At 47.2% G+C, this 16,691-nt stretch overlaps 1 protein-coding gene across 1 annotated transcript in view; it reads right to left on the reverse strand.

Moving 5' to 3' along the window:
* The window catches only part of POLR1A (RNA polymerase I subunit A), a 56,768-nt gene that overhangs the window by 29,338 nt on the left and 10,739 nt on the right, over positions 1–16,691 (reverse strand). The window contains exons 11-18 of the mRNA XM_048517603.1: positions 15,740–15,862; positions 13,563–13,790; positions 11,419–11,673; positions 9,764–9,955; positions 7,653–7,802; positions 6,685–6,868; positions 524–606; positions 277–435 (exon numbers count right to left, since the gene is read on the reverse strand). Coding sequence (XP_048373560.1) covers positions 277–435; positions 524–606; positions 6,685–6,868; positions 7,653–7,802; positions 9,764–9,955; positions 11,419–11,673; positions 13,563–13,790; positions 15,740–15,862 — 1,374 coding nt within the window. The remainder of the gene's footprint in view (positions 1–276; positions 436–523; positions 607–6,684; positions 6,869–7,652; positions 7,803–9,763; positions 9,956–11,418; positions 11,674–13,562; positions 13,791–15,739; positions 15,863–16,691) is intronic.

The raw sequence follows: 16,691 nt of genomic DNA on the forward strand, positions 1-16,691 counted from the left end.
ACACACCACTGCTTTTAAGCCATTTAAGCCACGGCAGCTCACTCATCTTCGAAGAAAAACGGGTGGTTCTGGAGGAGTTACTAAGTCTCAGCACAATACCACTTACAGAACAGTTTTAACAATAAAATAGAATAATCTATATCATCTTCAACTCCTTGAAAGAAGCTTGAGATATAAATGTAAATGCATAAATTCCAGCTGGGAAATTTTTACTGTACATACATGAAACAATAAGCCATTAGCGCAGGCCTGCACTCACGCATTTTGAACGCCCACCTTGTTAATCTCGTTGTTGTAACGGTTCACTTCCTCTTTGAATTTCAGATCGACGACATTAAAGTTCCGCCGGTCCTTGTCGAGGTGAGCGTCCTGCCACTTCCCCTTGGCCTGCTCACAGGTTGAAGTCTCCAGCAAGTTAAATGCAGCTTTGATGGTCTGAGAGCAAGAATCAGGGGTTGAGACAGAACGCAAGACAATCTCCCTCACACACAGACACACGCGCCACCCAAGAGTATACATTTACCTTCTTACCACACGAGGCACAGTCTTTCATGATCTGCTGTCTTCTATGGTCTGCTTGCGGTTTGACCAAAATATCCTCAACATCTACAATGAAAAACAACAACAACAATGACGTTGAGCCTCTCCCATTTTAGATATGTAGCTACTTTTGGTCATTTTTTGAGGTGAAGCGCTATTCTGGTAAACCGAGACAGCTGTCATGTGGCACGTAGTTAGGCAAATAGCATTGCAAAGTTTGTAATAAGCTACACACAAAAGAACTTAAGTGTTCCAAAAGTCTTAATGCCAGTTAAGAGTTAGATTTTACCAAGTTTTCTACTGGAGCAGAGGAAGGAGGCCCGATCTAGCTCAATGTCTATCCACAGTGCAGCCCTGCCCATGGGGCCTTTTCTCCACAGAAGGTCTCACAGTCCCTGGCATAGCCTTTGTGGGAAGGGCTCCATTATTTCTGTTGCTCCAAAAAAAAAAAAAAGAAGAAGAAGAAGATTGCTGTTTATACCCACAGTAATTTTAATAACTGAGTAACTTTTCTAACTGTGTGTCCAGTGGTGGGATCCAAAAATTTTAGTAACAGGTTCCCATGGTGGTGGGATTCAAACTGTGGCGTAGCGCCAATGGGGCAGGGCAGGGCATGATGGGGGCGTAGCCGGGCAAGGACGCAGCCGCTGCGCCGGTCCTTGGGTGGGAAACAAATGCACGCAGGCACAGGCTGCCATGCACGCCGGTGCACCTCCTGCTAGACTGCTTCGAGTTCTGCGCGCTACTACTGCTGAGAGGAGGGGCGTAACTAAGGCAAAAATCACGTGGCAAAATCACCCATTAGTAACCCCCTCTCGGCACACACAAATAATTAGTAACCTACTCTCGGGAACCTGTGAGAACCTGCTGGATCCCACCTCTGTGTGTGTCCCTCTGACCTGCAAGCAAAACCAGCTCCCTTGATGTTCTGTAAGCAGACTGAGTGTTGCTCAAAGACCCTGACAACATGACTGTTCAGTGGCAGCACCCGACCCTCTGTCAGCTATATGAAGTGAGCCCTCAGTTCTGGCAAATTCCATACACATAACCGCCCAACTGGTGGGAATGAATGGCCCCTTATGGCCCAGCAGCTCCTCACTGAGAGCTCTTACAACCACTTGTGCCAGTCACAGTTTTGCCAGCCGCTACGTCAAATGAGGGCCCCAAATGACTGCCTGGGTTTTTCCAGGGAGAAGCACAATCAGCCATTCTCAACCAGGGTTCCATGGTACCCTGGGGTGCCGTGAGCATGTCCCAGGGGTACCACGGCAACACTACCGCCCCCCCTCATTTTTGTGGTGTCCCCCACCGGCGCCAGCAAGGACATGGAGCTGGCCCATGGGACAGGGCCTGCCACAAGGTCAGCAGCCACCCCCACCCCTTACCCCAGTGCTTCCACTTCACCCCTGGGAGGTGAAGGTGGGTGTCAGTGTGGCAAGCAGGGGCAATGGGAGGGGAAGGTGGGGGGTGGCGGCAGGGGTACCGTGAGATATGAAGAGTGAGGTCAAGGGTACCCTGACCTCGAAAAGGTTGGAAAACACTGAGCACAATGAAGTATGAGACTGTACACACCAGCTCACACACTCACACAGGCTGCCTTTGGAGACTTCTCAGTAGCTTCAATTGGCACTAAATGCAGCAATGAGACTCCTGCCGGGATACAGCAGGTTACGCCAAGGTCACGTCAGCTGCCTCGGTCGGCTACCGGCTTCTGGACCTCACTCAAAGTGCTGGCCTTTAAAGCCGTTCCTGGCCCAGAGCCCTTCTCACATTGCAACCGCCAACCAGCACAACTGCTGCATGTTAGGGGAGCTCTTCAGACAGTCCTGTCCTTGTGGTGCCCACCCTCCAAACAATTTGTCTGGCAATAGTCAGGCTTTGAGGGCCACGGGACTGACTCAGTGGTGGCGAACCTTTGGCACTCCAGATGTTATGGACTACAATTCCCATCAGTCCCTGCCAGCATGGCCAATTGGCCATGCTGGTAGGGGCTGATGGGAATTGTAGTCCATAACATCTGGAGTGCCAAAGGTTCGCCACCATGGAGCTATGTGTATTTTGCCAATTTACCTGTACGTTTTTAACACCTTGGCAACCTCTTGTTGCTTTTGTCAGCTGCCTTGAGTCCAAGGAAATATGGCAGGCTAGAAAGGGAGGCTTGAAATGAAACCAGCAAGCTTTATGGGACACGGAGCCCTTGATTCAAGCAAACTGAGAGGTGATGCAGTGCCCGGAGCGAGAGCCAATGGAGAGAAGTGTGCGATCCTTCAGGGATCGGTATTCTGACCAGTGCTGTTTCATTGAGTCACACATGACCTGGATTTGGGAGGAGAGCAGCGTAGTGGCCACATCTGGTAACCAATTATTTGGGGCAGTGAAAACCAAGGCAAACTGCAAGGAGCCTCAGGAGGAGCTCCTTATTCTGTGAGTATCAGCCACCCACGGCAACTGGTAGCCCGCTGCGTGAAGCAGGATGCTGGATCGGAAGGACTACCTGTCTGACCTCATGGGCTTTTCTTCTGGCTGGCTAGCCAGGAACCTGGCAGTAGGAAGAACACTGAAAACCGAGAGACAAAACAAGTGCCTTGGAATTGCAGATGTGACACCAGTCTACAGGGAACCACCGGAGTGACAAGCCTGCGAGTAGAAACTGTTGTTAAAGGGAGGAGGAGCGGAGGGAAACTCAGCCTGGCTTCTGCAATGGACAGTTCAGGCTCCCTAGTTTTTGGAGTTCTTTGAGGACGTGACCAGGCAACATACGAGGACTTCTAGTGGACTTCTCACAAGGTATCTTACCAAAGACATCTGAGTAAGCTTACCAGTTGAGGGACAAGTGGACAGGTCCTTTCATGGATTTGTCAAGACCCTGTTGAAACATGGGTTCATTCCGCACATGCAGAATAATGAACTTTCAAACTGCTTTCAGTGCTCTTTAAAGCTGTGCGGAATAGCAAAATCCACTTGCAAACAGTTGTGAAAGTGGTTTGAAAATGCATTATTTTGCATGTGCAGAGGGGACCATAGTACGATTCCAGCTCTCCCCTGTTCTTGCCATGAGGCTATGGAGTGGGCTGGGAGCAGGTGGCTGGGTGGGAGACCCTGTCTTGTTTTGCTGGAGTTTTGCTTTGGGCACACAGCAACTTCCTCACCCTTTGAGCTGGCCAGCCACTGGCCTTATCTCCCGTTTGGCCTTGAAGACTCTGCACTGTTGAGGACGCTTTTAGTGACTTCGCCCTGCTGGGGTCCCAAGAGTGGGGGTTGAGGGGATGTTTGGGAAAGAGATATTAACCAAGAAATGCTATAGTGGGACTCAGTTCCAGCACACCTCGCTTCTATGCTGTTTGCGAAATCACATCAATAAACCAATTTCTGAACTCAAGAGTCTGGTTACCACAGGGGTGGGCAGATCCTGACAGGATTAAAAACTGGTTAAACAGGAAGTTCAGCGTAGGAACAAACAGACTGCTGCTGCAGTGGAGGGAAGCAAGCAGTGAGGTCCCACAAGGATTAGTATTTAGTTCTGGTAGCTGTATCTCAAAAAATGAGATTGCAGAGCTAAAGAAAATGCTGCAGTACCTTTTCTACGATTAAAAGATGAAGAGTATGGAACTTTAGATAAAAAAAGAAGGCTACGGGTAGCGAGACAGAGGTTATAACATCTTTTATAACATCTAGCGGATCCTACCGCCCTCCCCTAGGGGTTTTTGGGGGAGTTGACAGCAGGTGCCATCTTATATTAATGTAATTTTAATAATGTAGTATTTTAATGGGGTAGGGTTTATTTTTATTAGAGCCGTACTAATTTATATTTACTGGTTTTTAACTTGATATTGTGCTCTACTTACATGTTGTTCACCGCCCTGAGCCCTCCAGGGGAGGGAGGTCTATAAACCAATTAATAATAATAATAATAATAATAATAATAATAATAATAATAATAATAATAATAATAATAATAATAATATACATGGGGATAGAGTGGATAGAAAGAGTTTCTTGTCCCTATCCTATAGTATTAGAACTCTGGAGCATCCAATGACAGAGAATTGTAGTCCAAAGGTAAGTGAGCCCATGGAGTCTTCTGACAGGTAGCTCTGATCAACTTGGGATTTAGAGAAACTGAAGAATGTGAGGGAATGTAACCAAGTTCTGGCTGGGCTAGCATTAAAAAGACGTATAGGAGATGTACTATTTATTGCAATACAGCCATTTGCCACCAGACTCCCAATGTTGTCTTTTGCTTGCATTGTTTAGGATACATAATTCCAGGTTCATCTCTCCACTATTTCTCTTTAGCACATTTTTTATCTTACCATTTCATTCATCTATCTTTGCATAGTTAAAAATGTTGGCCAAGGCATTATAGGCAATAATCATTTATCTTCCCTGTCCTTCAATAAACCTCCATAATATGTTCCAGTTAAAATATTTACTGTGTATCTTATTGTACTGCTTATGCATTACTCGCTGGACTGACATGGCACCTAGATTTACAGCTGGTTCTTTCACAAAGGAAGGAACATCCTCACTATATTAGCTACGGGACTTCTGTCTTTAAAAAGTAAGTTCAAGAGAGGGTGTTTTTTCCTGCTCCTTGGCAGAGAGGAAGAAATTGCCAGGTAAATGCTTTGTCTTCGGCCAAGGAAACCTAGGACAGTGATGGTGAACCTTTTCGAGGCCGAGTGCCCAAATTGCAACCCAAAACCCACTTATTTATCGCAAAGTGCCAATATGGCAATTTAACATGAATACTGAAGTTTTAGTTTGGAAAAAACGATTTGTTCCTAGGCATGCGTTACTCGAGAGTAAGCTTGGTGAAGCAACCGTGCAACGCTTCAAATGGGTGAATCACGACCCTAGGAGGGTTTACTCAGAAGCAAGGCCAGTTTGGATGTGTGTGTGTGTGTGGGGGGTGATTTTCCGCTCCCCCTACATGACAAACTCTGTGCGCGTGTGCCCAAAGAGAGGGCTCTGAGTGCCATCTCTGACACGCGTGCCATAGGTTCGCCACCACTGACCTAGGAAGTGGGACTGAACCCAATGAAGGACTACTTATCAGAATAACATGACGGTGCACCATGATTTGCCAGGTCAACAGGTTTTGGAAGACTGAATGTATTCAAACTAGTTACTCTGCACTGAGCAAAGTTCTTAATATTGAGTTAGGCAGCCCCATCCATGGTGGGGAAGGGGAAGTTCTGCAGTAGATAAGGATGTCATAGCCATGCCGCCTCCAAAGAGGAATGGGATGCACGCAAGGAAGGAAAAAACTCAAAACTCAGAAAAGGTTCAAATTGGCCATTCTAATTCAATGGGCTGCACATGCAGTTTTGATGAAAGCCCTCTGGAAGCTGACTAAAGTCAGTTCCACCCCCCAGAACCGCCCCTGGACCGCCCCCATCAGCGCCTGAGCATGCTGCAGTGGCAGAGGACTGCCGGTGCAGTGGAAGCATTTGTGCCCAGGTGCTGGGAAGCCATGTGATGGCCTGGTACCAGTGCCCCTTGCCAGTGTACGTGCCATTTACACCATCTGGACTGGCAATGACACTGGCAGTGGGGGCCGCAGCCCTTTCACCACTCCCTCACCCCATGAATTGCACTATTAAGCACAAGCATTTATTGTCACTGTGCACGCACAACAAAAATTTACAGCAGCATTCCTCGATGCACACAATTTCAGACTCATACCCCATCCTCACTTCCCCCTTCCTCCACCCATCCCTACACAGTCCCAAATACATCAACACGAAGCTACGGAGTTTAGCCTAGCCACAGCTCTAGAGTAGAAGCTGTCTCTCAGCCTTTGTTCTAGTTTTGATAGACCTGTATCGTCTGCCGGATGGTAACAGTTCAAAAAGAGAGTGTGCTGGATGAGACGGGTCTCTCAGGATATTTTGGGCTTTCTTTAGGCTTCGGGAATTATAGAGTTCTTCCAAGGAGGGGAGAGGGCAGCTGATAATCCTCTGTGCAATAGTAATCACCCTTTGGAGCGCCTTCCTATCTGCCACTGTGCAACTGGAGAACCATACACATATTAATCTGTTGCCTATACTTGTCTGAAAGGGGCGATTTAGTCATGGTACCTGTACATATTTTTATGCTTATGGATGATGGCTAAAGTGAAATCACCACTGATCTACTCACCCATTGTAAAGCCCCTGTAGAACTGCAGGTAAGCTGTGAAGAGCCGAGCCAGAGCCGTCAGCACCTTTCCACTGGTCTCCCCACCGTAGACCTCGTAGCAGCAATGGACCAGACCATAGGCAGAGCTGCCATATTGCGCTTTGTCCAAGACCCCACACAGCAGCTCCCCGTTCCGAATGATAACCTAGCAGGCACACATACACACACACAAAGCATGAAGCCGGGACTGGCACATCCAGAATGAAGCTCCCCAGATTCGTCCACATATTCCTAGCTATATTTACACACTAATTTCTACATGACAATGTGGAAGCCAGTGAAAGTCCATCAGCTACACCTGTGCTAATAATGAGTATTTATTGTCTGCATTGTGGTTCAACACCCTCAGGGGTTACAACAAAAGTACAGGAGATAATACCTGGGATCGAAACTGCAGTCCTACCTCTAATACAGACCTGGGCATTATACGGCCCATGGGCCACATCCGGCCCGCCGGATGACCCTGACTGGCCCCCCCTGCTGTGCTGGGGAGCGAGGCGCCCTTGAAAGCCCCGCAGAAGCCGGTTGCCTTGGCTGCCGGCTTCTGCAGGGCTTTCAAAAGCGCCTCGCCCCCCTGCCTTGCTGGGGAGCGAGGCGCCTTTGAATGCCCCGCAGAAGCCGGTTGCTTTGGCTGCCGGCTTCTGCGGGGCTTTCAAAAGTGCCTCGCCCCCCCTGCCTTTTGGCCTGGCCCTCCAAAATATTTTCTGTTTCTTATGCGGCCCCATGGAAAAAATAATTGCCCACCCCTGCTCTAATACGTACAAAAGCAGTCAGCTTTCAAAACACTTCTTGGTTTCCAGAATCGTTTATCATGAAGTGCGTGTGGAGCAGGAGAAACCCAAGTTCAAACAATTCCAGGGCAGGCAAAACTAGCTGCAGTGGAGAATGTAGAAAGCTGAATTCTGTGCCTTACGAGTGCTAATCCTTACCTGAGATTCACACATAAATTTGAGACCCGATCGGTAAATGCCGGGTTTAGATGCTGCCCCCCAGGCTCTTCCATCAATTTTAGCTCTCCCTGACAAATTCAGCGGAGGCCAATCCTCTGGAATTACGTTTGCCAGCAACGTAGAAACAACCTGTGACAAATGAACAGAACAACCAAATAGCATGATAGGCAGCAGGTCTTTTCATCATAGTCACCTATCACTTATCACTGCAGAGAGTGGAGGGGTTTGGGTGTCAGGGATATCCAGACTCAAATCACCAGTGTGTTGTGAGGTTCTTTGGGTGGTGTTGAGTTAGCAAGTCTCTCTCTCAGCCTAACCTACCTCACAGTGTAGTTGTGAGGGTAAAAGGGAGAATGGGAGGACAATGTATTCTACGTTCAGTTCCTTGGAGGAAGGTCAGTCATAAATAAACTCCTTTGTGGGTAGCCTTGGGGTTTTTTTTTACCAAGATCTGAAAATGAAAGCACTACCAGAGGATCAGGGGGGATGGTGTTTTTACCCAAGCTATCAAATGCACAGATGGGCAAGAGGCAAGACACCCACCATCTTGCAACAACAGATGCACAGCACTCAAAAACTCTGGAAAATTCAGGGGGGGAGTGGTTTCCTCACTTTTTCCCCCTTAGTACTTTCCCCCACAAATGGAGAAACTGGAAATCCTGGGGAGCACTGATAAAAGACATTTCTCTCTTGGAAAGAGTAAAATGCTTTTTAAGACAAGGACTCAAAATGATTTTTTTTGTAAAGCAATCTACATTAGAAAATAATAATCCCTGTGGATAAATGGTACACATTTTCAAAGGTATGTTTATTGTTTAAACTGTCCACAATTATAATTTGCTATAAAGTAGTCAATAAAAATATTCTGCTGAGTTCAGTATTTTCAGTGTTACAAACTTTAACTTGATACCCAAATATGATGCTATTACAATCATATGAGACTCTGAAAACAAATCTGTGTTACCTTCTTTTCAACTTGTATTGTTTTCTACTTCTCAGCTGCCAAAAGGAGAAGTGTGTGTACTGTACAGTATAGCAGTTTGCAGCTCCCTCTAAGTCAGGGGTCTGTAACCCGCGGCTCTTTCAGCATTATACTGCGGCTCCACGTGGCCTGGAGGTTGGAGGGTAGCATGGGCATATCCCTCCAGAGCAGTGCTGGAAGGGATGGTGAGTGGAGGGGCCGAACAGGAGGCGGCTCTGTGCGTGAGGGCATCGCCTTTCTCGTCCCCTCCACTCACTTCTCCTTTCAGCGCTGCTCTGGAGGGACATGCCCACACTGCCCTCCGACCCGTGGAGGTTGGAGGGTAGCATAGGTGTGTCCCTCCAGAGCAGCCGCCATCCCCCACTACCCCACGGAGCAGGTGGCTGCCTACTCCATCAGGCAGAGGGGGTTTCCCTGCCTGGCACAGCTGCCTCCCAACGCTGGAAGGAAAGGTGAGTGGAGGGGCCAAACCAGAGGCTCTCCGGCTCGGTAGATCTTCAGGGCCATGGAAAATGGGTCCAAATGGCTCTTTGGGTGGTAAAGGTTGCGACCCCTGCTGTAAGTAGTATGGAATAATACTAGTTACTTGCACACAGCTAAGAAGGTTATCCTAAAGACCGTTAATCCAGTCTAACCCCATTCATTTCAATGGGCTTAGACAGGCGTATCTCCACATAGGACTGCACTGTAAGATATATACTACAAAATGTCATAAATATGCAAAGTAGTACAATTTTATATGCTGAATTAGTCATAAATTTTATCTTGTTAAAGTAGTCCCAAAGCTGTCTGGAAAGGTCAACTGGTCCAAAATGTGGCACCCTGGCTTGGGGGCTAGTTAAAGAGATCACAGACCCCACATGCCGAAAGACCTACACGGGTTACCCGTCTGTTATCAGGGGCAATTCAGTGCGCGTGGATTTCAATCCCCCCCTCCCAAAATCTCTATTTTCCCCCATAGCTTCAAATTTCCCAGAAACTCTACATCTGTCAACTGTTGGTAAGGAGAATTTGCTCCCAATCATGTCTATGACTTCATTTGCAATGTCAACTTTGCCTAAAGCCACACGCCTCAGCTCCGAACACACAAAATGCCTCGTAATTTTACCTGCTTTCCTGTCCACAAATGCTGCGGTTTTATAATAGCTGGAGGCAGAACTTTCACTCTTCCCTTCTTGTCGGTCAGCCCTTGATACACCAGTTCCATGTACTGTTCTTGGGTAAAGAAGCAGCCTCGCATGGTCATGCTGGTGCCGGAGACCATGTGATCCTGGATCAAGCCTGCCAATGGCTTCCCATCCTGAGAAAGACATCAGATATTGGAACAGAAGCATAAGCAGCACAGCTTGCATAGTGATAGTAATTTGAAACACATCGATAGGAACCATATACTATAAGAATATAAGAACTAGCCTGCTGGATCAGACCAGAGTCCATCTAGTCCAGCTCTCTGCTACTCGCAGTGGCCCACCAGGTGCCTTTGGGAGCTCACATGCAGGAGGTGAAAGCAATGGCCTTCTGCGGCTGCTGCTCCTGAGCACCTGGTCTGCTAAGGCATTTGCAATCTCAGATCAAGGAGGATCAAGATTGGGAGCCATAGATCGACTTCTCCTCCATCAATCTGTCCAAGCCCCTTTGAAAGCTATCCAGGTTAGTGGCCATCACCACCTCCTGTGGCAGCATATTCCAAACACCAATCACACGTTGCGTGAAGAAGTGTTTCCTTTTATTAGTCCTAATTCTTCCCCCCAGCATTTTCAATGAATGCCCCCTGGTTCTAGTATTGTGAGAAAGAGAGAAAAAATTATCTCTGTCAACATTTTCTACCCCATACATAATTTAATAGACTTCAATCATGTCCCCCCTCAGACATCTCCTCTCCAAACTAAAGAGCCCCAAATGCTGCAGCCTCTCCTCATAAGGAAGGTGCTCCAGTCCTTCAAACATCCTCGTTGCCCTTCTCTGCACTTTTTCTGTCTCTTCAATATTTTTGAGATGTGGCGACCAGAACTGGACACAGTACTCCAAGTGCGGTCACACCACGGCTTTATATAAGGGCATGACAATCTTTGCAGTTTTATTATCAACTCCTTTCCTAATTATCCCCAGCATAGAGTTTGCCTTTTTCACAGCTGCCATGCATTGAGTTGACATTCCCATGGAACTATCAACTAACACGCCCAAATCCCTTTCCTGGTCTGTGACTGATAGCACTGACCCTTGTAGCGTGTATGTGAAGTTTGGATTTTTTGCCCCTATGTGCATCACTTTGCATTTTGCTACATTGAACTGCATTTGCCATTTCTGAGCCCACTCACCTAATTTATCAAGGTCCGCTTGGAGCTCTTCACAATCCTTTGTGGTTCTCACCACCCTACATAATTTGGTATCATCTGCAAACTTGGCCACCACGCTATAGCTGTGAGGATGATGCATCAGAGATGGAAAGATTCCCACAGAGGTTCACCCCCATTCTGTTTCCTCCACAACCACATCCCCTACACACTGGCAGGATCTGAAGATGCCAGCCACAGATGCAGGCGAAACGTCAGGAGAGAATGCTGCTAGAACACGGCCATACAGCCCGGAAACCACACAGCACCCCAGTGACAAGACAACCTTGGGAACTTTTCACAAATACGTGGTATAAAAGCGCTGCAATTAAGTTAATTACTAATCTTGCTCTTTACCAATCCGCCCTTCCGTACTTCACAATCTCTGCGGCTACAAATCAGGATTTGCTCAGGGGTTAAACGGATTTACCTTTGGAACAAGATACTGCTCATCCGTGCAAGCCAGGGTGTAGGCTTCCGCCCGGCCGAGCTCATTCTGAGGGAAGTGAGCGTTCATTTCATCCCCGTCGAAGTCAGCGTTGTAGGCTTTGCAGTTGGCATAGTGAAGCCTCAGCACCTTCTCATCGGGCAGAATCCGGGCTCGATGAGCTTGGATGGAAGGTCTGTGGAGGGTGGGCTGGCGATTCAGCAAAAGGACATCTCCATTTTTAATATGACGGCACACCTGCGAGAGACGGAAGTTCAGCCGTAGGGGAAAAAACCTACAGGTCTGAAAATTGCTACTTATAAAAAAACGTGTATGTAAAAACCAAGAATCGCATCATACACTAAGGCAGAAACTAAATAAATGCAAAAACCAATAAATCTCTGAAGTTATTACTATAATTCATGAAGTGTTGTATAACATACAAAAAAATAGACCAAAGTCATGATTCAAATTCATCTAATTATCTTAAGTCTCTGTAAGTAAGACTCTAGTCTCTCATTCAAATTCTTATAACAATTCATATAGTGTGATATTATATGCAAAAGGCCAAAATAATGGTTCAAAGACCGTCAAAATAAATATCTCCAGTCTTTATAAATCCTTAAGAGTCTCTCTCTCAAACGCCTCACGCGTTTCAAAAAGCGTTTTCCTAGATATCTTCCTCAGGAGAAGAAATTCATAAATTCTCTTTTCATAAATTCATGAATTTGAATCATGACTTTGGTCTATTTTTTTGTATGTTATACAACACTTCATGAATTATAGTAATAACTTCAGAGATTTATTGGTTTTGCATTTATTTAGTTTCCGCCTTAGTGTGTGACGCGATTCTTGGTTTTTACATATCTATACGTTACACACATTGTTGTATTGGAACTTATTAAAAACCAACAGAGAGGGGCCAGAAGAAGTAAACACACAGAGAGCAAGAAACAAACAGAAGAGCAGAAACGGAAACATGGCGAAGGGAACCAAGGTCCGATTTATGACAGCAAGTTCTTTATTTCAAGATGCAGCAAGAGACACAAGACTCCCCTTCCCTGATAGAGACTGCAAACTTGATCCCAGCCCTTCACCTGTAAGGCTTAGTCCACTGACCAGAACAAAGGGGGATCTGAATTCTTTACAATCCCCTGCTGAATGGAGATGAAAACAAGTCTGGAGCCAAGAAGTGGAGAAGCAGCCACCAAGCAACTTTCTACCAGGCGACTGGTATGACTTAACCAGGCCTGGTTGCCTTTACCCCACATCAGCCACCTCGCAAGAGGCAGCGTAGTGGTTAGAGATTCAGACTACGACCGTGGTGGCAAACCTTTGGCACCCCAGATGTTATGGAGTGCCAAAGGTTCACCACCACTGGACTAGGATCTAAGAGACCTAGATTCAAATCCCCTTTCTGCTATGGAAGCTCATTGGGTGACTTTGGGTCAGCCTAACACTCTCAGCCTAACCCAGTGGTGGCGAACCTTTGGCACTCCAGATGTTATGGACTACAATTCCCATCAGCCCCTGCCAACATGGCCAATTGACCATGCTGGCAGGGGCTGATGGGAATTGTAGTCCATAACATCTGGAGTGCCAAAGGTTTGCCACCATGGGCCTAACCTATCTCATGGGGGGGGGGTCCAACCCAGGTGCTCCAGATGATCATGGACTACAATTCCCATCAGCCCCTGCCAGCATGGCCAATTGGTCCATGACCATCTGGAGCACCATAGGTTGGACACCCCTGTCATAGAGTTATTGTGGGGATAAAATGGAGGCAAAGAGAAAAATGTAGGCTGTTTTGGGGTCTTTATTGCAGAGAAAAGAAAGGTGTAAATGAAGTAAATAAGTAACAAATATAGCCAAAGGCAGCGTTTCCTTGGTGGGCGGGAAGGTAGGAAGGAAGCAAGGAAAGGGGTGGATATGGGGCATGCCAAAAAGATGGAAAGAGAACATTTCCTTAATACCGTTTGTAATCATATGGCTGCACCCCCTTTGCTCCTTGTAACTGTGTGGCTGATATATCTCTCACACAAAAACAGTTTGTATGTTGGCCATGCTGGCAGGGGCTGATGGGATTTGTAGTCCATGAACATCTGGAGAGCCGCAGGTTGCAGACCCCTGGCACAGACAATACTCACAGTTTTTATCCCTGGTTTTGGTGTCCCGGTGGAAGGAGTTAACAGTTGCTTGGCTATGGCTTCTCTTTGGGTCTGGCTCGCTGCACTCAAGACTGTGCGAGAACCATCCTCGTTGATGACCATGGAGGCACCTGGGTGGACATCAGGCCCATTAATGACAGCTTTCCTCAGTTCATGGACATTCCATGGGGTCACAGGTTGAGGATAGGTCAGTTTGGTAGCAAAGACCTACAACCAGGAAGAAAAATCATCAAGTTGTCCTGCATGCTTTTCACTGGAGGTAGCAGATACACCCTGTCCCTGAGGGAGGAGTTTTATTCCTCTTAATCTATTATTGGATTCCACAGTCCAATCGGCTTTCTGTCAGTCAGACAAATACCTCTCAAGGCCATATTTATGCAAAACGTTTTGTATTTCACCTTTCACCAAACCAACCAGCCAACAAAAAGATTAAATCAACAACCACCCAAGCAAGAATAACGCTACCCGCACCAAGGATTATGGAAACCAAAACAGGCCTGGGGTAATAAAAACATCTTCTCTGGAACCTACTGCTCAGTCGGATGCAAATAGCCAAATGGGTGCATGGTAGACATTCCCTAGATCAGTGATGGCGAACCTATGGCACGGGTGCCAGAAGTGGCACTCAGAGCCCTCTCTGTGGGCACGCACAAATAGAGTTCATCATGTGGGGGGGGGGGAAATCACCCGCCCACCCCCCACACATCTAGGCTGGCCTGGGCCGCTGAGCTTGATTATTAGCATTAAACCTAAGACCTAGTTTTGGAGAAGCAGTATAGGTAACCCTGTTAAGTGCTGTTAAACCCCACTGATTTTCATGCAAAGAACTAAAGCATGATCCTTTACCTGGGAGTAAGCTTGGTTGCTGGCAATGTGGCTTGCTTCTGAGTAAACCCTCCTAGGGTCGTGATTCACCCGTTCGAAGAGTTTCATGGTTGCTTCAAAGCAAAGCCAACAACTACCACCAAGCTTACTCCCGAGTAACGCACGCCTCAGAGCCAATCACTTTTCCTTAACTAAAACCTCAGTATTCAGGTTAAATTGCCGTGTTGGCACTTTGCGATAAATAAGTGGGTTTTGGGTTGCAGTTTGGGCACTCGGTCTCAAAAAGGTTCGCCATCACTGCCCTAGATAATGTGCCACAAGGCAAGAAGTCCTGTCTGTACGGCAGAGCTGTGATGACAGTCTCAATAGCAAAGCAGGTGTGCAAGGGCGTTGGCGCCAGCTGCCATTTGGCGCATCTGCATTCTTGCCTCTGCGGCTGCACCAGAGCCCTCCTAGGGAAGGGGGTGGCAGGAAGCAGATTAGCACACGCTTTGCCTTTGGCATGCTTCTTGGGCTGGGCCAGAGGTTTGTCAGGTGGTAGTCACCCTCGTCTTTGGAAAGGAAGTCCGAGTCTGGTGTCCACTGCGTGCTTCATGGTTCTCAAAAGACTGGCAAAGGGAAGTGGGGGGGGGTACGGACAGAGGCAGGAGGCTCTGGCCGCATTACTGGCTCCGCAGCGGGAAGCGGTTTGGCATGGGTTGAGGAGGCAGTGGAGGTGGGGGGGGTGCAGGGGAGAGCAGCCTGAAGGCTGGCTAGTTAAAGGACAGGAGGTAAAAATTAAAAAAAAAATGAAAACAGAGAGCAAAGGCAGGAGCAGGCAATCCGCGCGCTTCTCCCCTTGAGGAAGGAAACAGACTGGAGTTCAAGGGGAAGTTCCGCCCACCAGGAAGGGGGGAAAAGTCATTTCCTGCCTCCCCGATGGGACAATGTGAACCACCCACAAGATGTCCTCCAGCTCAGGGGAGAACATCAGTGGTCTACTTCTTGACCTCTGTCTTCATGGGCAATAATTCAGAAAGTAGAGAGCACAGCAACAACAGTACTGCTTCTGGAACCAAAAAATCTGCTAAGGGCCCTTGCAGCTTTTTCCAGGAACGCAAAATGACACCATTCCCAACAAATGGTAATCTAGCCTCTGCTCTGAGACTCCTGGGGAGAGCACACACACACACCCTCCCAAATACTCAGCATCTGTGCTCTACCCTTAGGAGATTTTTTCTCACATTTCTTTTGCAAATGGTAGAAGCTGACCAGAGTATGGGAATCTCGAAAGGCACTCAGTGAAAAAAAACCCCACTGATAACCCAGCTCCTTCAATGTTTGCCCCTTACCATAGGAATGCCAATCTCATTGGTCCCAATGTACATGTCGGGGCAAATGACTGACCGAGCTGCATAATCCACTCGCTTGCCCATCATATGTTTGCGGAACAGGCCTTCCTTTTTTTCCAAAATCTTCAATCATAAATTTGAAATTAAAATAAGAAATTAAAAACAAACGTTAGGAAGGTCACGTGACAGTCAACATCTCAATTGCTGGCAACATAGGCCACGGAAATGCCTTCTATACATACATAAGCCTTTATTGGCATAGTCAGAAAAAAGTTACATGAATCGGGAACACTTGCATGGATACATGATAGATAAAAGGCCCCACGGGGAGCACAACAAATACGTTCTACTGGGAACTCTCAACTATCTCCGCAGTGAAATTGGCGATCTCTTCACAAAGACCGTGGTCCGAGTTGTTTAACATTAGAGATAACCTAGTCAGATCAGGCAGCCCAGATTGGAAGAAAAAATGTAGGTTGGTATATTTAGATCTGATGTTATTAAATCTGGTGCAGTGCAAGAGTTGGTGAGTCAGGGTTTCAACCACATTGAGTTTGCAACTGCATAACCTTTTTCAACATAAAGATTACGGGAGATCTGTGCATCCACCATTTCTTGGACCATCTTTGTTCTAGAGCTGCAGTGGCGAACCTTTGGCACTCCAGGTGTTATGGACTACAATTCCCATCAGTCCCTGCCAATTGGCCGTGCTGGCAGGGGCTGATCGGAATTGTAGTCCATAACATCTGGCGTGCCAAAGGTTCACCACCACGGTTCTAGAGTGTTCTGTTTGGGTCCTGCTGCCTACCCAGATCCGTTCCAAGGGTACTAGGACCCAAACGGAGCATTCCAGAACAAAGATGGTCCAGGAAATGACGGGTGAATTCTCACATCTCCTGTTGTCTTTATGTTGAAAAAGGTTTAGCAAAGGAATATTTTTAGTAACCCTTCA

The sequence above is a fragment of the Sphaerodactylus townsendi genome, linkage group LG15 (assembly GCF_021028975.2).
Source record: "Sphaerodactylus townsendi isolate TG3544 linkage group LG15, MPM_Stown_v2.3, whole genome shotgun sequence".
NCBI lineage: Eukaryota > Metazoa > Chordata > Lepidosauria > Squamata > Sphaerodactylidae > Sphaerodactylus > Sphaerodactylus townsendi.